At 42.3% G+C, this 27,172-nt stretch overlaps 1 protein-coding gene across 8 annotated transcripts in view; it reads right to left on the reverse strand.

Moving 5' to 3' along the window:
* The window catches only part of LOC125330790 (multiple epidermal growth factor-like domains protein 6), a 190,882-nt gene that overhangs the window by 66,182 nt on the left and 97,528 nt on the right, over positions 1-27,172 (reverse strand). For all 8 annotated transcript variants that reach the window (XR_007205705.1, XR_007205704.1, XM_048314411.1 and 5 more), the window contains exons 5-6: positions 22,156-22,278; positions 2,718-2,840 (exon numbers count right to left, since the gene is read on the reverse strand). Coding sequence is in view for 6 of the 8 variants with exons in the window: in XM_048314411.1 (XP_048170368.1) it covers positions 2,718-2,840; positions 22,156-22,278 (246 nt within the window). In the remaining 2 variants the exon portion in view is untranslated. The remainder of the gene's footprint in view (positions 1-2,717; positions 2,841-22,155; positions 22,279-27,172) is intronic.

Genomic DNA, 27,172 nt, shown 5'->3' on the forward strand with positions numbered 1-27,172 from the left:
GAGCTGAAGAAAGAAAAGGAGCATTGAAAAAGATGGGATTTTGTCATGGCACAAAGTATTGGATAACATCAAAGGATTCAGGAATGAAGCAGTTTACTTTCAAGCACTGGTCATCACTGAATAAGGCAACCCACTTTGGAGATTCTCTGCCTTAGAGTACGAGCAAAAGTTTCCAATAAGAACAGGAAGAATGACAAAAGCAGATTTCCTCTATCCATGTATTTTGAGGCTCATACTGGCAGCAGAGGGATGGACCAAGAGCAACTAGTCAGGATCCCAAACACCCTGTGATGAGGTGGCAGGAGGACCAGGCTTGCTGGAAACAACTTGTGACAGAAGTTCAGTAATATTCCATCAATCACATGGGAAAGTATCTTATCCCAGGTTTTTGAGTCTTCACATGTAGGCTGAATATCTTTTAAGATGATAGATCCACTTCCTTATGTATGGGAGATTTCCAAACCATCCAGGCTGCAAAATCTGCTTCCCCTCAAATGATTTTGGCACTTTTGCTCCCACAAACACAGGGTTGCCAAAAAAGAGAAGGAAGACGTGGAAAGGATGAATGTAACAGCAATCTGGGCTGGGCTCCTCTGAAAAGCCTAAAGGGATGCTTGTTTCTTATTTCTGCAGCTGAGATAACCACCTTCCATGAACAGCTCAGTGCCAGAATGTGGTCCCTTTCTATGCTCAGCATGCAGGAGAGATTGTTACATCCTCTGAAGTATCCATGGAAGAAACACCATTGCTAATTCACGGCCTGTTTGAAATGCTGGATGTTCTGCTTAGCTGCACTAGGTCAAAGCAGAGGTGCACTGGTGGTTTGCTTCTCCATCAGGTGAGTGATGAAAGCTGAATGTACAACCTGGCGCAGCACAAGGGGTAAACTCTCCATCCCCAACACGCAGCTACTGCCCAAATCTCAGTCCTAGGCACTCCTCATTACTGGTTTACATGAAATGCTTCTCCCTGTCCTCCTCAATCAGTAACTGCCTTGTTCTCCAATGCAGGAGAGCTTACTATATCCTTATATTTTGGTGTCTTGCCCAAACAGCTGGAACAGGACTCAATATCCTCCCTCAGCATCATGTCCATCCATTATCATGATAGCAGAGCTCTCTGAAACTCCTGTCTCTCATCTTAGGATTTATTTTTGTTTCTCCTTGGTAATTTTTGAGATACTTCAAACAAAGCTGATCACTCTCTGAAGTATTTTGAATAACTCCTTGAGAACATTTACATTTATGAAATGAAAACTTGCTCTGTGGTATTGTTCACACCTTGGACAAAGCTAAACTGAGCTTTCTGATTATCTGAGGCAAGAGGAAACTTTACTATGGTATGTCCACAGAAAGCTTTATATATTACACAGGTAAATTCATTTAATTGCCATTTACACCTACTTTGTGCCTTTATCACACAGTTCTCTTTCTCTTTTTCCCCCCAAAGCCCCTTTAGTCCCCTTTGCACATAAAATTCCCTCTCCACCACAAAGGAGACTATTGAGAGGGAGTGCCGTAGCTCAAACATCACATCTTTCACTTCTGGGTCTTCCCTGGTTAGATCTGATCAGAGAGAGATTAATTTCTCTTTTAATTCACAGAAAACCACCACTGTTTCTAGTTAATCATGAACCACTCTGCTTTTACTTTCTTTTTTCCTCTCACTACAGTGTTTCCTTGCCCAGTCTTTCACCAACTAAGATAATGACTGAGACTTCATCCTATTTTTAATTGCAGTTAATTACCAAAACACTGAAAGTCTCTGTATGTGATAAACCCAAAAAACCTAAAAAAATCCATTATTCCCACAGCTTGAGCACTGGTGCCTCCTGTGTTCTGGTTGCATCAGTGAATGTATTGCTGTGATAATACCAGGAATGACTGATGACATCTCTGGCTGAAGTTAAGCACAACCAAGGGACTTTGTGCAGGAACTGAGACAATGCCCAAACCATGACTGAACTTATTCCGCAGATGTGGTCTGACCGTTCGTGACTGTTCTTCCCATATTACCTCAAATCAGGCTTAAAAATTTAAACAAATGGTGCCCCTTCTTCTTCCCAGATGAAAGATCATTTCAATCCTTTCTGCAGAATTCAAAAATTTGACTTTTGTACTGATTTAAATGCAATACAAGGACTGTGTCTTTTACATTATTCTTTTTAACAACATGCAGAATTAACTCTGTTATGCCTTGTTTCAGTGTTTAGAGTACAACCTAAGAAACACAGGGTTTATTTCTAATGGCAGAGCTGTTAATCCTCACCACACAAACAGGCAATGTGTCACAGCTGAGCACCATGGTGCTCTCATTGACATGAGCAGACACAGAGTAACTCCATCCTGTAAATCACAATCATTTAGCTTGGAAACAACCTCTAAAATCATCAAGTCCCAGGACAATGCTGGAACATGCAGGGAGATGTGCCACAAAGAAAAAGCACTCAGAATTCAAAGAATGTTGTCACTTGAAATGAAGACCCCCTAAGTTCTTTATTGCCTGCTGCAAAAAAATTTTCACCAACATGAGACACCATCAAAAAAACCCCAAAACAAAACAAAAAGCTTGGCAATATCTGCATTTTCACAGGCTGCTCGAACCAGAACGGGTAATGATATTTAGTCAAAACTCAGACTGGAGTAGCCTAGGAAGCTTTGCACTTAGACAAAGACAGAGCAAAGCCAGTCTTGGAAGGATGTGAAGTGGTTCCTTACCGATGCAGGTGCGCCCGTCGGCGTGGAGCCGGTATCCCGCCTGGCACTGGCACTGGAAGGAGCCCTGGGTGTTGACACAGCCCTGCTGGCAGCCTCCATTCAGCATCTCACACTCATCCACGTCTGCAGAAGGAAGGGACATGGTGAGGAAGGATTACAAGAGAGCCCAGCACAGCCAGACCCTGGTTCTCCTGCGTGGCTCGTCCATAATGCAGCCAGGGTGCTCGGGCTGGGTTGTTGTTTACTTCACTTGAGCAGCAGAGCAAAGAAAAGCAGAATTTTACGGTAGTTTTCCAAGCTCCTGCAGGCACTGCCTCTGTAGTCTCTGCCTCTGAAGTCCTTGTTAATTAGAGTGATTTGTGACATGGCTCCTTCACTGAGGCCAAGAGAAAAATACAGAGAAAGAATTAGGGTTAGATAACACATTTGAGCTTGTAGGAACTGCTGGTCAAGTATGGCTTTTGTAAAAACTTGCTGTATGAAGATTTCATTCTGCATCAGGCCTTTACTCTTATTTGTTCTTGGGGGTACAAGCAGGTACAACTGACATAAATGGAAAACAGACACGTTCTCCATCACCATTACATTTTCAACCATGGAAAGCACAGAGAGCTTAAAGAGAAAATTTTAAAAGAATGAGGAATTTGCACCACATTTTCTGTGACTCTTGTCATAGAATCATAGAATCACAGAATGGTTTGGGCTGGAAGGGACCCTAAAGCTCATCTCATTCCAACCCCCTGCCACGTGCAGGGACACCTTCCACTATCCCAGGCTGCTCCAAGCTTCATCCAGCCTGGCCCTGGACACTTCTAAGGAGGGGGGGAAACATTACCCCTTGTTCTCCCTTGTGTTCACCTGAATTTTCCATAGCACCTTCTCAGATGACATCCCAGAAAAACCATGTGAGCTCCTGCTGATACCTTTTCCAAAGCTAAGCAGGTATCATTCCATATTTCAGGGGATTTTAGAGGATTACATTCAGTCCAATGAAGAGCGGAACAAGCATTAAACCAGCTTGAGAATGCTGCTGTAAAGTTTCATCTGAAAATGATGGACAATGATGGACAAAGATCAAGAACAGTTTAAGTAAATGGGTGAAGGTCTAAGACAGGCCCATAAAACTGAATTTCCAGAAGTACCACACAAGCAGTTTTTGCCCCTCTTCAGCAACGTTGTGCTACTGTAAATAGCGTTTGATTGACATGTTGACACCATTACCTTAAAAATCAACACAGGGGTCATTGGAAATAAGGGTCAATTAGTCCATTCCCTGAAAAAATTTCACCTGGCAGATGTTTGCCTAGATTTTGTCTGTCCTTTCCTTAGCAGTCCCCAGGGATGGCAACTCCACCTCCCACCATCTCCCCCAGGGGCGATGCTGGTATCAAATTATCCCAAATGCCAAAGATATCTTCCTCCCCAAGTCAAGCCTCCCTCCTGCAACAGACTTCTATAAAGAACCCCACTTTCAACAGTGAACCCTCCTGCTGATTTAATTGCTCTTTAGATCACATTCTGAAATCATCTAATGCAAGGCAAGTCCACAACTGCTCCTGTGGGGAAGGGAGTCGACGGTGAAGGAATTTGCCCCCCATATTGTGCTTGAGGAACAAGTGGTCTGGCTTTCATATTTTTGCTGTGGTTGTATCTGTTTTGCATTTGACTTTCATGGTTTACATATTTTTTAATGCTTTTATGTTTATTCCATGTTAGACAATCTAATCAAAATTTACTGAAAGAGGAAGTTTTAAATGAAACTTGGAAATGCACAACATCCCGCTCCTGAGGAAATGTATTTATGAAGTTAAATTTTAATACTTCACATGTGAATTTCCCTCACCTAAAATGAAGTCCTGGTGTTGACTGGTGTTTAAATTCAGACCATTTGCTAACATGCACAGCTTTTTGATCCTTCTGCTATATTTGTTGTTTTATTAGACTGTATACTACATACACGTCCTACTGCCCAGAGACATCTGGAATATGCCTTTTTTTAAACAGAAATTTTGCTTTTTAAAATGTAAACGATAAACAGAAAATGTTATTTACCTTGTTGAATTCCATACTGCTAAGAACCAGCCTGCTGAAAAATGCCAGGACGAAATCAAACCCAGGAAACTCTTTGTATGGAGTGCCAGAGAAATAAAACAAGCAAAAAGACTCAGAAAAATAGAACAAGGAAGCAGCTGAACCACATAGTACACCACGTTCTAGTATTTATACCTCAATAAATTCAAACACTGGGAGCTTCAATATTTTAATTTTATAGGCTACGATCATCTGGAGAATTTCTCTCATATACCAAACGCAGCTTTAAGTTCGGATATTGGCACTTACAAAGGAGAAAAAATAGTCCAGCTAATAAAAATGAGCTCAGAGTTAGTGATATTTGTTAGTCTCCATTTGGAGATTTAAAGGGGTGACTTGGTTTATGGGGGAGCTCTGCACCCAGCAGCAGCTCTTCCCTCAGCGGCATTTCCCTGGTGCTGGCACATCCCAGAGGGGCATAAAGCAGTGATATTGCTGAAAGCCAACGTCATTCAATGCAAAATAAAAGATCCTAAACCACTTGTGTACATGAACTAGACCCAGCCCTAGCCTGAGACTCCCTGCAGCAAGTGGAGGCGAGACCCAGGAGCCGAAAATGCAGCTCTGCGACGCCACATGAACAGCAAATTTGATGACAGATGATCTCTTCCAGCCCCAGACTTCCTCCACAAGATCAATATTTTAAGGATTATATGCTGAAAGATTCCTTCACATCCTACAGATAAAATCAAGAGAAATGCAAGGCACAGTCGCCTTTCCACGTCTCCTCCATCTCGAGGCCAGGAAACAGCTTCGCCCCCAGTTACAGCAGAAAAATTCCCTAATTGTTTTGTCTGGGGAGCAGTCTGCAAAGCAGACACTGCTATAAATGCTTGAACTGCATTTGAAAGTTTTAAAAGTCTAAACTATTTGGACTTTTACAAATTGCTGTACTAGTAAAGGACATATAGCAGGAAAGCAGCAGCTTCTGCTGTTGTAGATACACAAGTGGCCATTTCTTCTTCTACACAGGAATAGCTATAGAAAGATGAAATTATTCTATAATAGCAGATGAATAAAAAAATTTAAAAGTATTCTTGACATATAAAGCCCTTCCTTTGCAATTCAGGAATATCACAAGATTATGGAAGATTGTATCTGTATCTGTGATTAAATTTGGATTAGTTTCCCCTGCAGATCAAACTGGAACACCTTCCTGCTCGACTTGCTATAGTTACAACTTAGGATGCTTATCTGAATAACCTGAATTTCAAGCCACTTACAGCTTGCTTATCACAAGTCAGACTGTGATGAAAGCAACTGCATCCCCACAAGACAGAGGGAGAGCAATCCACGGAGACAAGAGGGAAAATGAGAGCTGTGTGCTGTCCCCGGGCTGTCTTGCCAAGGGGATTATGCTGCTGGGTGAACAAAGCAGAGGCAGCGTGTGGATATTCTCCTTCTCACCTTCAGAAGATTTCAGAGAGGCTTTACAGGGGGATTCCCCACTGAAGGTACCTTCCTGTGTCCTTGTTTATTCACCTTTCATCAGGAATAACCTAATACTCAGGCACACAAACAAAAGCCTGTGTGTTTCCAAGATGTAAAATATTCTACCCACCATGTTATACATCTTTTTTAGCTCTTCATGCTCCTGAGGGCTGTGCACTTGGACTGACCCTTCCTCCATCCCGACATCTCAAGTTCCAAACACAATAAAAGAGGATGCGATGTACAAATGCCCAAGCCACTGCCAGCACCCTGCCCTTTCCAAGGGCAGATCCTACAGGTGAAGTTATAGACTGTGACATCCCCCAGACCCCTGACTGAGGGCCCTGCTAATCTCCAAGGAGGTTTGTCCCTAATTGATTTGATGACCACACTGACAACAGTCCGTTTTCCCTGCCCAAAACCTCTTTCAATACAGAGCTGTGTGACTGCTTGTTTGGTATTCACGATCATCACATCAGTGGCTTTTTTCATATCATTATTAAAATGCTCAGGAACAGCTATGATCAATCAGTTCCTCAAAAATACACAGAGAGCAGTGTTAAACATGGATAATTAGTGAACCTGCAATCCTGGCTTTTATAAAGGAACAAAAAAAGGAAGATGCTGCCAGAACAATTCTCTACTAACAGAAAGCTTTACTTTTTAGACCACTAAGAAGTGCAAACAAGATACAGAACTAAACCCCAAAAGAACAAAAAAGGAAGGCAGGACACAAGCCTCCATTTTGAGAATCCTGAATGGAGGAGAGATGATGTGCCAAAGGTATCCCAGGGATGATATTCCCACTGAGGAGGACACTGGCCAAGAGCACCATGTGACACAGGGTGACAGCAAGGTTTGCCTCTCAGAGAGCTTCCCCCAGCCAGTGGCACTTCTTCAGGGTGACAAATGAACAGGCTTTCCTTCCCTTGACTAGAAAAACATGCACAGATCAAGAAGAACTGCTCTAAGTCAGTATTTTCTGAGAGATAAGCAGAAAAAATTTCCTTTTCCCAGTGCCCAGGCACTGATGGAGAAAGAAACCAGAACTGGACAGTACCAACCTCACCATTTAGATTAGATATTAGGAAAAAATTTCTTCCTGGAAGGGGTTGCAAAGCACTGGAAGAAGCTGCCTGGGGCAGTGATGGAAATTTCACCATCCCTGAAGTGTGGATATCGGCACTTGAGGACATGGTTTAATGGTGAACATGGTGGTGATGCTGGGCTGACTGCTGGACTTGATCTTGAAAGTCTTTTCCAACCTTAATGGCTGTATGATTTCAGGATTATTTATTTAATTATTAGTTGTTGGCAAAACCTCTTTGCTTTGTCAAGCAGCGAACAACACGGAGAGGCAGAGACCAAATGGTTGTGAGCATCAGCCACCCCACAATCACCAGAGACTTCATATGGATGAAAGGATTTCAGTCCAGCTGGGAGCTGATGTGAGAGCCCATTCTGGGTCCCTGCTGGCACAGTCACCTGCATGCAGGGGTCCAGACCACCACCATCACACCATCTGTGGATCTGGCCCTAATGCCTTTCATGGAAGCATAACTACACCCTTTTTACCAAATGCCTAAGAAATACTACATAAAACTGGAATGAATGACATGCAAATGTTTCTGTTTTCCAGCTACCACAATCCTCCTGCTTGCTGCAGAAAGGATGAGACCAGCAGAAGCAGGGAAACACAAACCCCTACTTGTATTTACTTAGGGAACGGTTTATGCTGATGGTTTTAAAATCAGATTATAATTAAAAAGAGTTACAGCGATTATTTATAAAAAAGATCATGACCAGAAAGAAGAAACATGGTCTAGTCTTTGCAGCATTATCTTACAATCCAGTAAAATCAGGGATTGTCCCCTCTTTACCCTGGGAGCTCTGTGGCTCACTGGTCCCCACACAGCATTGTAAGGATCAGTCAGGAATGATGGTGATAGAGAAAGAGAGGAGACTGGATCTTAAGTATAAAGTACCACAACAAGAAACATTAAGTGGCTCTACTTAAAATTATCACATGGGGATAAACTGTTCAACTCCAACACAGATTTGGAAATAAGTTCCAACAATCTGGCTCACCTCTCCCTTGCCCTGATGGGCTCCCCCAGTCTCTTCAGCTGCAGATCATTTCGTACATCTGATATAAAAACTCTGATTGTTTGCTACTTAATGTGATATTTTAAATCAACAAAGATGCATGACAGTGCTTTGCCTTCTGTTATTTGTAACTACACTGTTACTACTCTCTTTTCTATATTCCAAAGGATGTTTAAACCTCATAAAAGTTATGAAGTGAAAATATCATATGGTCTTTCCCCGCTAATTACATGGTGGATTTTACACATTAATTTAGTGTGTTTTTCAATTCAATAATTTATATACTCACGGGAAGGAAGGGAAACAGGCTTGATGCACAGACATTCTTAAGTTGATCACAAAAGTCAAAAATTATTCTGTAAAACTGAAAATAAGCCCCTGTTATTGCTGTAAGTAGGTAAATTTATAATAGATTCAACTCACAGCTTCCTTTACATCAGAGTAGCTCAAGTCTCAAGCTTGAAAATGTCCAAAATTTGACAACCAGTGTGAATCCCCTCAGAAATGCACTCACTACTGAGCATGACATAATTTTCTCTCACAGCAGAAGTTTTGAAAAGGATCTCTCCTGTTTTACTAACACTAAAACGATTTTCATGGTTTGAAATTTTGATTGGAGGGGGTTGGAAACTCCTATTGCTAGAAAAAAATTTGGCCACCTTTTCCACAATGAAAGAAGTTTTACACTGGTATTGACTCTAGGAAGGAAAATACAAGTTTAAGGTCTGGTCCAAAACAAAGCCTAAAATTAAAAAAAAAAATTAAAAATCTGTTCATATTAATAAAAAACGTATTTTTTTTTCATTGAACCAAACTGAGCAGCAAAGATTGACAACAGCAGTCTTGGATGGCTGGGAGGTTTTAAATTGCAGAAGTCCTGGTCTAGGGCTTTTTTTTTATGCTTCACAAAACCCCACAAATATGCTACAAGCTCTTTTGAGTGGTTTTCTACAACCTGATGTTAAAACACCTCCATGAAACAGCTTTCAGCATAGATAAATGTGCTCCTGCAGCGCCAGCTGGGTCATTTTGAACTGTTAGTGCTCCCAGGCTTTTATTTTTGTTCCTCAGATATTTGTTCTGCCCTTTGCTGGCCCCTGCCACGGATTAGATGAGCATCCATTGTCTGCTCCAGCTCCAAGCCAGCCAGGTCAGCCCCGACTGCTGCAGCTTCCTCACGTTCCTCACTCACAGGTGTCCCAGGCAAGGCTGCTCCAACAGGACTAATTCATGGAATGGCTTCAGCAAACCATACCAAAAGGAGCACATAATGCCTGGTAAGGGACTGGTTAAAAGCAAGGTTAATGATTCTTCACCCAATTTAGCCCCTGCAAACCGATTTCACAAAGAACGAGGGCCCTTGTTGGAGCAGCCAGTTTTGTACTACGTTTCTTCACCCAGGATTAAGGACAAAGCAACTTTTACCAGTACCCATTCTGCAGGCACAGAATGAAGCTTTTCAAGTTATCTGGTTATCTAACTTCCCCTGAAAACGGGGAAGGTAAATAATGACATTAAATTAGCACAGCCTTTTGTACCAGGTTCACTGCCTTTCAGTCCTTCCTCCAGACCTCCCTGGAGATTTGGTCACACCATGGAGAGGCATCTTCTGCCCTGTAGTTGGTACTGCCCTACACCTCAGATGTTTTCCCAGGTAGTTTTAAGGACTTCCAGCTGTGCCTAGGCTAGGTTTCACTTCTCTCCTTCTGGTTTCTCTCTCTCTACACATTAAACACCAAAGGATGGAAATCACGGCGCTGTGAAACACTGAAAAGCAGAGTCATCAGCTGGACCATGCGTTAGGTAATAAATATTTATGTCCAGATCTGAAAGGAGATGCATCTCCAGGTGCCTGTTTTCAAAGGAAAAGGACAGAGGCATCTCCAAGGTATGGCATTTTTGACAGAGCCATGGAGCAGGAATGGCAGGAGCTGCCCCACAACCTGCTTTTGGGGAGAAGACTTCTACGAGCACTGCAAGGACAATCCACTCCATCAAGTCTAAAAGACCTAGATTTCATTTCCTGGTCTGTCACTGGCCTTACTGGAGAATAAACAGAGGAATAAATTGCCATGAGATATCATGCAACCCTGTTAGTGGGGGCCACACGTGATTGGAAAGAATGACATTGACCTGACAAAGATCCTGGTAATTTGAATTCATTGAATTTGAATTCAGGATGGGGAAGGAATATATCAAAGATGCTCTAAGACTTTTTTCTTTCTTTCTCTTTTTTTTCTAATATTGCTTTCAAGGTAAGACTGGCACAAGGCAACCACTGAAGGTGGTGACTTGTTCCTCACCAATGCCTGGACCCTGCCACCACAGTTCATTTCTCAGCTGTCTCCCAGGAAATCTCCTGGACAGGGCGATGTGAAAAGAGAAAATTGGCCAATATTTGTACTGCCCATTTCTGCTTACTCTCAATGTCTGACATGCCACTCTCTCATGAGATATTTAACAGTGGTTTAGCTCAATAAACATCCAAGAGCCCCTCATCCACAGCTCTAAATGCAAACCATATGTTGCAGATGAAAACCCTGAAGATTATAATTAGAACTGTCCATTCAATTTAAACAAAGTCAAGAATGAAAACTATTTCAAATTCAATAAACAGGCCATTTCAAAGTGTAGACACTGTGGAGGACAAGCTTAACAACTTAATTGACAGGTAAAGCTTCATTTCTAATCCTCATTTTGATATCATCTGTAGCCTCAGGAGTCAAAACACATCACTGCTCAGTGCTCAAAATATGCAGAGAAAATGAAAATGTCAGCTGAACGAAAAAAAAGGAGAAGCATCTGTTTGATAGCTGTGTAAGCCTGTGATACGTAAACTGCTTTGGAGTCAAGCAGCCCTAATTAGAGTTTCAAGGAATTCTTCATTAAATACACACACACAGAGACATATATATATATATATATATACACACACACATTTTAAGCAATTATTGAAACCAGACAATTTGCAAGAAAAGCAGGCTATAGAATTAAAGCAAGGAACATGATAATTTCATGGACAGACCTCAGACAACACTCTGATGTTTTCACACAGCCCTGAAGAAATTAATTTTTCCGTCTCTTCACAAAGCAGTTCTGTATGTTTTTCTCCACTCTAAGTATTTTAAACAAAAAAGAATGATCCATTCTGGGATCTCGGTGTAGTACACAGCATCCCAGCAAAGCAAAAGCCAAAAAGGACGAGTGGTAGGGTTACCAGCCTCCACAGTGGGGTTAGACTAATAGATATTTTGGCAACTGCACCCCCTTGACGTCTCCAACTCCCATCAATATGAAACCCACACAGATGGACACAAACTCTTAGGGGAGAAGTGTGCCAGGATAAGTGAATGACCACATGAAATAACAAGGAAGTACGAGCTGAAGAACGACAAACCAGATAAAAGGGTAACTTAGGCTCCTAAAAAAACATTTACATACTGAAAAAACCCACCTTCATTAATGTCACTGTTTCCAGTAGAAAAGAGGTGAATGTACTGACTGTGAACAGGGAAGTCGGAAGGAATGTTTTAAAGACAACAATCAACATTTTATGTGATTCCTGCTTAGGAGAAAGACTTTGAGATCATCAGTATCAGCAGCTCCTGCAACACTCCTGGCAAGACTTTCTGATGTGGGGCGGAACAGCAGAGAGAACATTTGTTATGTATGTATCAGTTTTTAAACACAGCTCCTCAGCACAACCCAGTTGGGCCCTGCTGTGAGGTGGGAGGGTGGCAAAGGAGGAGAGGATCTCCACAAGGAGATGTACTTAATAAATGACAGCATGATACAGCCATGTGTCCGTGTGTGCAGCTCGGATCTGAGCTGCATTAAGGAGGTTTATATGCTGGGCCACCAGCATCTTGTCTCGGCAGGATATGGAAGTTTGCAAGAGTAGTTATGGAATAAAAAGAGAAATGCCTGATGTGATGACAACACCTGGATTTTGCTAGCAGCAATATCAACGCACACTTGCTGAGCTCCGTGTCTCTACTACAGCAGAATGCAGAGGAATGTGTTTTCCACAGACAGCAGGTACAACATGCACAAGAAAATTATAATCATGCAAACACCTCCATAATCTGGTGTTTCCAGCTTACAGTACACGTGCTGTGCTGGCTGGAAATACACATGTGATTTGTGACAAGGCTGTGCAGGACCAGGAGAACAGGAGGGCGCAGACACCGTTCAGCCACCAAGCTCCACCTCTGCCACTCTAAGCCTGAGACCACAGCACAACCTCCTCCCCCTGTCACAGCTGGCTCCTGGCACTGCTCTACGGCCAGCAGTTCATGGGGTGCCTCTTCAGGTGCCACCACAAGCATCGATCCCCCACTGGAGCCATCCCAGCTCCAGGACAATCTGCTACATAAACTGCCAGCCAGCAAAGGACAGCATTTTACACAGATTTTCTTGATCTGCTTCCTTTACATCATGTGTGACTCTGCAGAGATTCTACTAGAAGAAGAGATAAGTGACATTAACACATCCAAAATCTGTCCATGCCACCTTCCAGAGCTGGATCCTGATTGTGAATCACAGATTGTTTGGGTTGGAAGGGACCCTGAAGATCAACCAGTTCTAATCCCCCTTCCACTAGCCCAGGTAGCTCCAAGCCCTGTCCAACCTGGCCTTGGACACTTCCAGGCATAGGGCAGCCATGAATTCTCTGGGAAAGCTGTGCCAGTGCCTCACAATCCACACAGGGAAGAATTTCTTCTCAACATCTGATCTAAACCTGCCCTCTGTCAGTTTGAAGCCATTTCCCTCTCTCTTATCACTCCATGGCTTTGTCAAAAGTCCCTCTCCAGCCCTCTTGGAACCCTTTTAGGCACTGGAAGGGGCGCTGAGGTCTCCCCAGACACTCTTCTTCTTCAGGCTGAACCACCCCAACTCTCTCACCCTGTCTTGTAGGAATAATGTCATCAGGCACGGAAGAATTTATTTTACTTCCTTTTTTCTTCCTCTTCCTGAGATTAAAATTCACATCAAATTAATCAGTTGATTGCTCCAATTTTATTAGTTGTTTTTGAACTCCTTGGCTGACACTGAATCCCTTTTGCGACAGGAACTGTTAACAAGGTTCTCAGGTGGGCCTTTCACAGAGCTGGCATGCAACAACAGCAGGTTTACTTCAAGTTGGTCTTCTAATATATCCCAGCTAAAGCCCTCAGGTACTCCTGTAATTGAAGTTTGAGTAATCCAATATGATGTTGATCAAACTACTGATCTTTTAATAAAGCAGTGTAGCTCTCCCAGCAGTTGCTATCTCGCTGACAGTCATGTCTGGATCGCTTCCTTTGGGCCAAGGCTTTGAACAGAGAAGCTGACAGATTTCTGTTTGCCTTAGATTTTATCACAAATTGTTTTAAAGCTTTTTAAGGTTGTATCAGATGGCTCATAAAATCCACAGGCATTTCAATAATAAAAAAGAAAAAAAGAAAAAAAAGAAAAAGGGAGTTCTATTAGCTGTCCTGGTGAAGAACAGTATTAAATGCTCCCAAAGGGGAGCATAAACACCACTCAGGAGCTGTGCTCCTTCCCGTCTCCGTACCTGCCGTCAGTCCTTGTTTACGGAGCCTGTAGGCAAAGCTATAGAAAAAGCTGTAGTCACCCTGCACAATAACCTCCTCTGAAAGGCAAATGTGCACATTTTTCCCCTCATAATTTCCATTTAAAGTACGAATTTAAGGTTTTTCTAAGCCTCGCTTCTCCACACAAGAATAATTCAGCTGCAATTTGCATTTTCGATGTGCTCGAAATGAACACCAAGATGACTCATGGGCTGTTTATAAGATGCCTGTATTTGCTGGTAAATACCTTGCTACAAACAAGCTATAATTTAAGTATTCAAAAGTCTTGCTTCTGCATAAAATTACTACTATGTGTAATTTTGGAGACCCTGACCAGAGCTTCAATTTCAGGCTTGCAAAGCTCTTCCTACACAATGATTCTTAAAAGTACGAGTGGATTTTCTTCTCTTACAACAGCAATCATTGTATCTCTGTAATTGCAGAAATGATTACCTGGCTTTTAATTCACATTAGTCAGCTCCAACAATACCCTGCTTCTTTCCTTTCCTTAAAAAAAAACTAATTATTGTCAATCAGCCCACTGGAATGTTAACATTCTCCATAACCTGCCTTTCAGAGGTAGTCATAAATGCAAAAAACTAGCTAATACAAACTAATCAGAGCCCTAGAAATATCTCAAAACATATTTGTACCTCAGTCTATCATTTTTTGTCACATTATTTCCAAATACTATCTTTCATCTGGACAGTAATAGTCTTTTCATATAGTTCTATAATGCTTTACATCCAACTCTTCACAGCTCCTATATTAATTAAAAGCATTAAGTCCCTGAGTAGTGTGACAAATACCATAATATTTCTGAACTTTAAATGTTTTCACTATCAACAGCTGATCAATAGAGATTTCTGCATCAAGTGGTTTGGACAAAGAAAACTTTCCAGGCCACTTTATTTTGCCCACGCCCAACTTTGTGCACAAACTCACAACTGCAAGACCTGGAGCTACCCACGGAGGAATGAGGGAGGGGGTGACGGTCACTGTCCCTGCACTTCCCACAAACACTCCTTTCCAAGGAGAATGGCAAGTTGAGGTTTCTGCTCTGTATTTCCTTCCAGCTGGTGGAGCTGGAGGAAGACAAGGTAGCTGGAAGCCTTGGGAAGCAGTCCATGTGCCGAGTCTGTGATCAGCTGTGACGCACGGGGAGCTGTGAGCGCCATATGGACGGCACCGGCAGATGCCGCCGAGACAGGACTCTGCGTTTGCTGCTACCTGTGACATCCAGAAACAAGCTTCCCCCTTCAGATCAGTGATCAATAATTCATCTGATAACTGAAATGCAAAGGGAAAAGGTGCCAGTCTGCTGTGGGGTATGAGCAGTACCGTGCTTTTTAAAAGCTGCTGCCTTGGAACATGGCAGAAGTTGAGATGCAGGAAATGTATGACATGGTGACAAGCTGCACTACACCTAACCCTGTGTAATCCTGACACAACCTGAAAATTAAACTGCCAGTTCCATGGTTTGTTTATGCAAAAGGCTGTTATTAAAACGTTGCAGCTGAATTAAGCATTCAAAGGGAAAAATCTAGGCACCAGAAAACAAGCTCCATTGAAAAAAAGAGATTTACCAAGATTATCTGGAAATAATCATTGAGCCCTTGAAATATAAGTGGTCCCAGTCTTCCCCAAGAGTCAAGGGCTGCAAATAAAGGTAGCATTCATTCAGCTCTTGCTTTGGAGGCTTGGATTAGGGTAATAGTACCCTTGACCCAACTGCTATGCATAAAACTTCTACTTAAAAAGTGACTGAAAACTGACTCAGCCTGTTCTCAGCTCCTATCGATGAAAACGTGTATCCAGGATAAACGAGCTCAGCCTTCAATGGCAATATTCACTTTGGAGGGAGCTGTCATAACTGTGAGCCTGTCTACCCCGAGGGATGGCAGATGTGAGAAATCGGGTGGTTCAGCTCACAGCCGCCTTTGTTCGGTGTGGGAGAGAAGAGCAGGGAGACTTCAGCAACAGTCAAGCAGGAATCAGGAAGAAACTAAACAAGGGTAATTAAAATTCAACAATAAATCAATTATCAGAGCATCAGCTGCTCTTCTCAGCCCAGACTGACACAGAACCAGGCAGGAAGTGTCTGTTCTGGCCCGAGCAATGTGTCCCTTCCCTGACTGAAGAGAAACAGACGCAAAATGCTGGGATTTGCAGAGTTTAGTATTTGATATATTTTCGTAAGATGGAAAAGGTTTGTGTGCCCCCAGCATGTAGCTGAGTGTTTTATGCTCACAAGGGCTCACCAAAAGCAAGGGGACTGCCCAGACCAAGCACTGCTGCGCTGACAGCCACTGCCAGCCTGGAATGAGCCCCCGAAATTCAGCTCAGGTTCCTGCCTGCTCGGGCTTGCCAGGAATCAGCACTCAGGTAATTCATTTAAAAAGTCCAATAAGCTGCAGTCAGTGTTACTATGAATCTGTTGTCATTTTTGCTACTTATCTGCAGCACTTTTTTTGCTGTAGAACTACCAGGAACAGACAAATGCAGACGGATGACACCATGTGCCTTGGAGAGCGTAACAGCTCCGCACAGCTATTGATCCCAGCCGGATCCAACACTGCTTGGGAGAGCACGAGGCAGGTCAGAGGAACAACCTCCACCCATCATTTCTGCTCAAGAGCCAGAGAGAAATGCTTGAAACGGAGAATTCCAAAAGAATGACTTGGGAGTAGAAATAAAATTAGATTCCCCATCAAGTTTGCAAATGTAGCTATGGACGTCTCCAGCAGTTTCTGCCTGGAGCTTCTCTGCAGCCATGCACAAAAATCACACAGTTCTCCTGCCTAAATCCAACAGTCTCCAGAAAACCACAGAAGTCTGAGTGCGCAATGCCAAATAGTGTTTATAATGCAAAATTAATCCTTAATCTCAGTTAATACAGTTCCCTCTATGAGAGAAGTAGGGGAACCCTTCCTTTTTTTTTTCTTATTACCAACTGGGATCTGAAATCAAAGCAATTATTATGCTTTTTACTCATGACTAAAAACACTGATTTGACAGGTAGAAGCAATCATAAATAATATTTAAATTTAAAAACAAGTATTGCTTCTTGTTGAATTCACTTTAATTATCAGACATTTACCAGTACTCTGGATGTACAAACTAATGGAGAAGAAAATGTTTATTCTTCCCCCCCCGGCAGATTACTGCGGGTTTTTTATACTTTGAAACTTAAGTACTTGCAATTATCTGACTTAGCTCTAAAAGCCCAAGCTGGAGTCCCAGGATACCTGAGAACAACTAACAACAGGGTTGGAAAAATCAGAAATTAGATTTTACCTTCTCTCCTCTCACAAGTCTTTTTCTTTTGCCTGTTCTTTTTCTCTTCTTTTTAGAACTGCTGTAAAATTCCAATACCCTGAAATACCTCAGTTACCACGATGGCTCACCCAGGGTCTGCTAAGTTGCTGAGGTGGAGTTGTCAGTTCCCCTCACTCCATGAGGCAGACATGAGGTGGGCAGAGTAATTCAGTTACAAATAATTAGATAATTGTGATACAATTCCTGCAACTGGATTTATTTCTTTGTCTCAAGACAAGGCCTTGAAATAGAGAAAGATGAAGAGGGCTGGGTGGCTTCACCTCATCTAGGGGTGCCTTCACTTAAGTGCTGTAAGATTTGAGTTCAGTTGGTGTGGTATTTGTTGCACCTAGAGTATGAACTGGTACATTTTTTCTTTTTGTAAAATATATTCTCCTTGTTCTCCTTCTGTTGAAGTGTTCCTGGAAATAAGTACCTCAGTGTCACGGCCTGCCAACAATGCGTGTTGAATCAAATGCAACTTTTAGAGTTAAGACAATGCAAAAGCATCCTGAATCCTTCCAGTAGACTCATTTCTCCTGTTCTAATAAAAATTAAATAAATGTAGTTAAAAATTCCTTGGTATTTCCCTCAAAGTGCATATCCTTCAGGTTTTATCACAGGACACGGCAGACACCTGTACATTGATTTGCTGGGCAGGGAAAACAGCCCAAATGCAGAATTAATGTTTGTTCTCTTCAACAAAACCAGAATTTGACAAGAATAAGTTATATCTCAGACCTTGTTAACTTAATAAATGCTGTCACCATATTAATAAACACTTCCTTGCTCTCAGACATGTCCCTCAGTATTCCTTTTAGCCCACTATTAATTCTTCCAAGGCAACAAACAGCATTTGGAGAGTTCCCACGTGCCCTGGGATCAGGCTCCAGCACTGACCCTGGTGACTCTTCCATTACTGGGGTAACCAGTGGTGGCCCTGCACAGTCACACTCCGGCTCTGGAGGCAGCTGCTCCCAAAGTCCCCCTGGCCAAGGTCAGGAAACCTGCCAGAGCTCCGAGGTTTGACCGAAACCCCTGGGGACGGGGTTACAGTGATTGCAATATCACTCTAATCAACAAAATAGGGGCTTTTTTCATCAACAGTTAATCACAGGACTTCACTTGTCTCTAAGTTCCTCCAGTTGCCTTGACAGATGAGAACACAATAATATAAATAAGAAATGACAGTTTACCAAAGAAGGTTAACATAAGGTCACGACCTTTTTCTACTTGACTTCTGCAGCTTATTCATGTGTGAAAACATGCTTTTGTAGCTGTAGCCTCAGCATCCCTTACAAATCTGGACTTGTGCCAACAACTGAGCTTTCAAATTACCATTTAAAATACCATTTAAAGTGGTATTTATGTTCAGAAAATACCATTTCTGCATTTTGCGATGCTCCAGTAGAACTGTTTCGCATTAGAATAAAATATGAAATGAGGATATCTCTGCATTTCACAGCCTATCTCGCTGACATAGGCTGTCAGTGGTACCTCTGCTTCACAAACAAGGCGATATGGGACACACATCCATCTCCCCTCCCTTCCTCAGACCACCTTTCTGAGCAAACCCACCCATGGCCCCTCCCCAGGCTGCCCCAGGAAGACCACGGGATGCACAGGGCACAGCATCAGCCTGACAGTCCTACACCAGTAAATGTCAAATATTAATTTGTCACATTATTTGTGCAGTGATTTAAAGCCAAATCCCGTCTCATCATTCATTTCCACCAGGCACACGAGGAGCGGGAGGGAAGCAGGAGCTTTCTGTCACAATCTGTAATGCCTACACGAGGAGCTGCCAGAAGATATTTCTCTGTCACAGAAGCAAACTGAAGTTCTGAGCATGAAGGCTGGAGAGTGAAAGCTGCAGTACAACATGGAGATAATTAGTTCTGAAAGGCTAATCAGGTCACTGCTCTGGCTGGCATTTCTATGGAGATGCACATGCCTTCATCTCACCACACCTTGCCTCTTGATACAAGTATCCCGCACCAAAGCGAAGCAAGACTTTACAAACTACGTAACTCTGAATGACATATCCTGCCATAAGAACCCCCAAACAGCCAGGAAAGATCCCTACAAATAGCCAGGAAAGATCCCTACAGCCCCTGGAAGGAGGATAGACCCCGCACCACAGGGTGTCCCAGGCTGTGCTGCTTGATCCCCTTCCCCATGTGGGTCCAACCAGCCACGGAACCACTCAAGAAGGGGAAGGTTTAATCAAAGCTGATAGTAATAACTATTTTAAGATTATCTCACCTATTTTATGCTGTTGTCTTGTGCATATTCATGGAGCCTCGTGTCTTGCACGCACCTCTGACACCCTGGAAGGTGGAGATGTTGAGCACTGTCAGCTCATTCAAGCTGTGAAATTAGGCCTTTGGGCCTCCAAAAGAATTGTTCACAAACTCCCAGCAGTGATTGATCAAAAGAGCAGTGCACTTCAGCATGTTGTTGGTTAGTGAATTTTTATCCACTTTCCCTTCCTTAGCATTCAACAGCTACAAATGGCTAAAACAATATTTAAAAAAACCCAACAGTTATTTCCTGACATCTTTCCCTTTTGTCAGAAGGATGCTCTATTTTGTTTCTGAAAAACATGATCAATCTTTCCAGCAATAATGACTCGCTGAATAAAATCTGTGCTACTTCCATGCTGCTTTTCTAACAATACACCTTATTTGTACCTTGGCTTATAAAAAAACCCCGTACACCAATCGATCATTGCAGGCACCAGTGAAATAAAACCAACCATGAGACAAATAATGGGAGCAGAACAATAGTGCACATCTATTTAACGCCTGAGTTTAGACTAAGGGGTAACATAAAGCACAGTGATGCCATAAAGACAGAAAGAATGGAACAACCCAGAATGACAATAAGCTTCATTCCTCCAAAACCACTGGTTAACCTGAATGAGGAGCTGTTTTACTCCCATCTGCAAAATGACTCCTCTGAGCAAAGCAGAGGCATCAATAAAGCCCAGTTCAGTGCCACACCCTGGAAGACCTTCCAGCAGCACACACAGTTTTGTTTGGGAGCTCACTCTTCCCTCATGTAGTAACCAACCACTAAGTTACTGATATCATAACACCTGATGGCCAGAACTTGGCTGAAATTGGCCTCCTTGCAGGTCAGTACAGCCAAATGCTCATTGTGGTTGTCACCTCTGCAGGATTTCAGGTGTACTGAGTGACACCACCACGTTCACTTTGTTCTATGACTTGAGCGTTTCCAGTTCATTGTATGTTTCCATTTTTGCCTGAAGATTTCAAAAAATAGCTTCAAAACAGCTAATAATATATCCCCCTGCAATTCCTGGTCAGACAAAATATAGTCCAAAAATCAAATACCTTAAGCTCTGAGTTTTTATTAAAGACTGTCCAAATGCTAGAATTTAAAGTGTATTGTAAGAATAGTTTTGTGCAGAAGGAACACTAATTTGACTTACCTATTAACACAAAACTATTCTAATGGAAAAATTACTCTTGCATGCTACGGATTAGGATGAGTAGGACTCCTGCTTTCAAAAACCTTGGGGTTTGGACAACTTTTATGCACCAAAAGCATTCAGGAGTCATCAGAACACAGACCTGTGCACGGGCTCATGGGCATATTGCCAGTCACTCCCCAGAAGAGGTAAGAGAAGCTGAGGTGAAGTAGCAGGGATCTGAATCATCCATGATATGCCTGGGTTGAGCTCTCCAAAGGCCAAAATGAAAACACGGAGGACCATAATGAAATACTTCAATCAAAACAAAATAACCATCTACAGCTTATTTACACTCTCAAGGTAGATCTCAACTGATAGGCTGCCATAGAAAATAATTCCATCGTCTTTTAGTGAAAAAAGGAGTGCAGCCAAATAAATTATAAAGTTAGGATAAATCATATGACCACAAGCAAGAAATACAGTGCTTTGTACAAACCTTAAGAAGGAGTCGAACAATGGTAAAATGAAATCCTGGAAGAAAGGAATGTGTGAGATACTGTGCAATGGGAAAAGCCAGAGAATACTGTTTCTTGTGGAAAGCTGATAATACAGTTCATGAAAAGCTGCCCTGAGATTATAAAAAAATCATCACTGATGCATTTACTGCAGCACTGAAATGCAGGGGAGGTGCAACCCAGGCACACAGCAGAGCACACCAGAGCATGTGGCAGCACATCCCCGTTCCCTGTGTCAGGGGAGAGCTCAGACAGAAGGAACTGCTCTGGCCTGCAATGCAGCACACCTTGGGTACCTAACACCTGGCCTCCTCCACCTTCTGCAGCATCTGCTGATGCACAAAATGTAGTGACTCTAGGTCAACACCTCATCTGGGCTTGTTCACACCCACTCTGTTTACCAGTGCACCTTTAGGAAGTCTGACCATAATTCATTATGTGTTCTAACGTTAAGTTTTTGCATACGAACAAATTTTACCCTATAATACACTAACTAGACTTAAATCTCCCTTAGGAAAAAGACAAATGGGTTTACATAGCATGTGGTTTTTAAATCCTTTTTTATTCAGTTAATCTCTAGCTGTGGAATTGTGATTGAAATGTGAAAACGTATGTGTTATCTTCTGGTAAGAACCATTTTGCTTCAGAGACAGATGAAATATTATCAAGCGTATACACTTCCTTCAGGTTTTTAAATTGATGATGGAAATCCCATAATCAGAACATGGCACAGCCAATCCAGGTTAAGTGATAACATTTTTTTCGACAAAATAAAACAAAACCCCAACCCTTTGAAGTGTTCTTACAGTTACATCTTCATAATCCAGACATGAGAAGATCCGCACTCTCGACAACTCTGAGCACACGCTCTTCAGCTGGCTCCACATAAAAGCCAGCATCTCCTTCTCCTTCCTAAGTCTGCTGATTCCTTGATAGCAGCGAGACATGGCACAAAGCATTACCTCCACAGGATTTTCCATCCTCCCCCAGCTTCTGGCCAGCTGGACACTTGCAGTGGTAGCTGCCGATGGTGTTGCAGCAGCGGTCGTGGCAGCCCCCGTTCTCCATGGTGCACTCATTCACATCTGCCAGAAGAAAGCACAAGCAACCAGTGAAGAGTGGGCACTGACCACACTGCCTGAAGATCTAAAGACAATCGTGTCTGACTGATGTGAAAAAATTACAAAGTTTCTGAGATGAAACTCAGCTCAGGACCCTGAAGCAAACCCAAGAGCAGCAACTCGCAGCTACGCTGCTGAGCCCCTCCACCCAACCAAGTTGTCCCAGGGGAGGTTTAGATTGGGTATCACAAAACATTTCTTCATTGAAAGGATTGCCAAGCATTGAAAGGGTGCCCAGGGAAGTGGTGGAGACTTTAAATCCCTAGAGGGATTTAAAAGACAAATATCATAGAATCATTACAGCTGGAAAACACCTCTAAGATCCTTGAGCCCCACCATTAGTGGATGTGGCCTTTGGGGACGTGCTTTAGTGGTGGGCTTGGCAGTGCTGAGTTAATGGTTGGACTCAATGGTCTTAAAGGTCTTTACAACCTAAATGGTTCTGTGATTCTAAGAGTTGCAAGGGTGGGATTTTCCCCCTCCCCTTCTGCACAAGCTGAGCGCAGAGCCCACCTGGCTCTGGCTACAGGCTCTACCCAGCTCGCCAACTTCCACCTCTGGGCAGCGACATCAGGAACAACCTCTGTACACTCATTCCAGCAGCCTCACTCGGGTGTAAAGTTGCTTCTAGAAGCAGTGGCAGAGATGAAAAATCTCTGAAAGATGGTAGGATTTTAAATCAATTATGGTCCTCCTTTCTGTCAGGTGCTGGTATCTACACACCTCACTTATTCACCTCGTAAGCTGGTGTTTTCTTGCATGCAAAATAGAACTTTACACATTACAAATGAAGAACATTAAAGAACTAAATGAAAAAAATAAATAAGTAAATAGACAGCCAGTGGCAGAGAAAAACCAAGAGCAAAGATGTTCACTTACAAATCTACTTAAATACCCTACATAAGAAATTTCAAAGAAATATGATAGGAACCATCAGGCCAGCAGTACTGCTCTGCTGAGCAGGAGCAGAGACAACAGACGGTGTGGAAGTGATTTCCAAAACAGAAAATTTGATCAAGGGGGATGGTAAATGTAACAAACCCAGCAGGTATTTGCTGCACTGATTCCATGCACACTGGAACTCAGGAAATGCCTTCTCATTCACTTTGCTCTCTGAAGTGTTGATGACCAACACACACCCAATCCAGCAGCGCCAGGGCAAGCAGGGATGGACCTGTGTGAGAATAATGGGCTCCGGGGGGCTTGGCTTCAATTTTTGGGCACATCTCTTGATCTGGCTTGGTGGCACAGACAGCGCTGAGGAGACACAACATCTCCTCCAAGCCCAGACTGAGGGTGCAGATGACAGATCTGACAGGCCTTTGGCACTGGGAAGGATCTCATATTGCTTTCAGGTGAGATAGCAGGGATGTCAGGAGGAGGAGGATTAAGCAGCAGAAGATAAGCATCATCATGGCTGTAAAAACCACAGGCAGTTACTCTGTATTAGTGGCATGCCTTGTTCCCAAGGGGGAAATGAGGCTTTAAAAAAGCCATTTAATTAGATTTAATTAGTTTGTAAAGAAAAATTAAAAAAACGGATTTCACATTCATACAAGAGAGGTGAGAGCCTTTCAACTGTAACCCTTCGTTGTTAAAGACTAAGATTTACCAAAGTTTGTTACTTCTTCGAAGAGCTCGAGCTTCACTTGACTGGCTCATTTCTGATCCTGGCTAAAAGCCACAGGTTAAAAGAATTTTTTGAGGACATTTCAGACCACTAAAAAGCTAAAAGAAAAGTGTATCATGAAACCCCAACTTTTGCTAAAGTGTAACTGAAGAGGTACAAACCCACTAAAACCATCTCGTGTCTCTACAGCTTTAGATTCAATGCAATGATCAACAAAATGGTAGTTTCTTTGTCCTCAGTGAAACTGGAAAACACTGGCAGGCTATAAAAAAATAAAATAGAATTCAGTTATCTCAGAGCTACACAACAAACCAAATCCTAACTCGCGTGAAGCCAAGAAGGCTCTTCTCGATTTCACGGGAATGCAATTTAAACAGAAACTTTTCCCCGAGAAAAACACTCCCCCCCCGCTCCTCTCCAAAAACAAACGGCACCAAAATAAGAACGAGCGTCTGCTCGCTTCTCCTCGGCTGAGGCAGGGAGAACATATGACAAGCGACAGATTTTGGATGTGTTCCTCCAAGCACTGGGAGGAGGCACGCGAGCGCTCGGCGCCGCGCGGAGCGCGACAAGCGCGCCCCTTCCAAGGGATCCACTCCACTCCCCCCAGCTTGCAGACATCTTGATGTGCCTCGTGGTAATAAACAGTAATGAGCCACATAATGACCCGGCTCCACAGCTTCGACTTCTATTTATACTAACAGGATTGAAAACTAATAAAATCTCCTTGCTCTTTTGATTTCATTTTTTAAAAACAAAATAAAGGGAAGAATTATTTTATTCTTTAGCACCCACAATGCCACATGGCCTCCTGGGGTAAAATATTGACTGGGTGAGGTGGTCTAGGATATACAGCCTGATTTATTAACACCAATGGCTATATTTTGAACCAAAATATTGGAACAAAACCTTTCCAGCTGAGGAGCTAATCATTACCCCCTTGATTTCACCAGGGTATAATCCATTCGGAAGTGTATAGTGCTGTTGCATGCTAATATATAGGAAGTTTCTCCTTTGATTGCCGAGTGTTCCTGTCAGCAATTAGAAATCTCTTCCTTCCTTGTTCAGCATAAAATGCTGTGGTCCAGCTACAAAAGTATTGGCGCTGTATGACTGAAAACATCATTTTCTCCTTCTTCTAATTCCGCCTTCTTAATGCTCTCTCCAGGATTTCCTTGTCTCTGCCTTAAAACTCATTTTTGTCTTTCGAGGAAATGTTTTCATGCATTTCCTTGCTGCTTTTTACACCAGAAACCCACCACGTTCTTCTATTATACTCGCAAAACCTGACTTTCCATCTCCATGTGTCTTTAAAACAAACACCTTATTTAAAGCTAATCATCATAAAATAAACTATGATTTAATTTCTGAGTTAAGAAACAAGCTTTTTTGATACATTTTTATTGGAGAGCAGTCACATTCGAAGGAATACACTGACTAGGTATAAATCTCACCAGTTTTAGCCTTATGCTATGAGAATTTGCTCTCTAAGCATCTGCATCCTTTGCTGTCCTGTCTCCTGTTCAAGACCTTCTCCACTGCCTGCTCTCTGCCAAGTTGTTTTCTGCAACTCCATAATAAAGGTCAGATGTTGCCTCAGTCCAAAGAAGCACAAAAATAAATGATCTGAATGTGAAGTAATAAAGAATGTGTTTTACATTTGTAAAAGGCCGGGTCATAGAGCTTTTACAAGCTACCATCAGCTGTTCCATATTCCTAAAACAGAGTAGTCAGGATTTAAAAATCCGGTTACAGCTTTGCCACCGAAAAAAGAAAGAAAGAAAAAAAAAAAAAGAAGTAAAATAAACCAAACAAAAACAATTCTGTCAAATGATAAATTTCTGTCTGCTTTCCATATTCAATGTCACTCAAGGTTGCAAATATATTTTGCCTTTTGAACAGTGAGATGTGTGAGAAAATGACAGAAAATTTCTGACACGTAACAAGTCTGCCACGTTAGGTCTGACTAAAGTTCAATGTTATCAAGCCTATCAATCCATCTGTAATGACATGCTGTAGGCACTTCAAAAAAAAAATAAATGTGATGTTTGCTACTGCAATGTTTCACGTTTATTTATAGAGCCAATGTTGCAACACAAAAACATTATCCATGGGACATACTGGATGTGAGCCTTCAATCTTGCCATGAGAAAAATAATTGAAAACACCTTTCATCTAGATTAACTTGATATTAACTTTATATATGATCTGTCTAGCACACGTGGGGAAAAATAAAATTCCACAATATATTTTAAATTCAGTAGTATGCTAAAATAGGGATTGTGGACATGTGCCCATGTCCCACACTCCCTGCACACGTGGAATCATACAACAGAACTACGTAAAAAGGTGTCTTTTCTCCGAAAATCTTATAAAATACTTGATATGGAAGGAAACATGCCTTTTTTTCAGGAAGCACACCACCTCTGCCCAATTAATCCTGCCTAGGAACTACATGCTAAATGGAGAAGGACAATTCCAATCCTTCACTTCTCTCTTCTTGTTTAATGCTATTCCCAGTCTGAAAACATCACCCACCCTCAGCTCCAGGGAAAACAACCCTTCACCAAGGTTTTATGAAAATGTAGGTGATTTCAGATTTCCTACAAATGAATGAAAGATTAATATAAAAGCAGACACTGGACAAAGTGGTTTTCATTGGTAATTCCAGTTTGAAATCTAACAGCAGTGACCTGCTCTATCACCAGCTCTCAAATGAAGACAGCAGATGAAGAAAAATCAGTGTGAAAAGCAGAAATATATTGGCATTGGGGTAGAAATCTCCTCTCCACATCTCTCCACTGAGTTGCCCGTGAGGGCTGCAGCTCTGCAGGGTCTCCACCTGGAGCTCAATTCAGCACCTTTAAAATCCAGCGAGGGATTAAGCCTGCCCTGAGCACAGGACTGGCCAGACCTGGGGAAGGAGAAACACCTGCACCGAGCAGGGGCTCAGTTCTGCAGCAGGCAAACCATGAAGTGAAACATCATTTAATTTTGGCAACAGTTTGTATGTTTAGATGAGGGGAGCACAGCAGTTAACTCACTGCCTGCAGGTTAAGTTATTTTTATCTTCCCCATACAAGTTTATGCAATATTCATTAATATAAAGACTAATTTTTAAGATACCAAAAGGAATCTCATAACTGCCACCTAGTATTTAAAACCCATTTTCCCAGGTTTCTGTGTTTATCAGCTTTATATGAGCAACAACTTTATTTACTTAAGGCA

This window comes from Corvus hawaiiensis, chromosome 10, assembly GCF_020740725.1.
Source record: "Corvus hawaiiensis isolate bCorHaw1 chromosome 10, bCorHaw1.pri.cur, whole genome shotgun sequence".
NCBI lineage: Eukaryota > Metazoa > Chordata > Aves > Passeriformes > Corvidae > Corvus > Corvus hawaiiensis.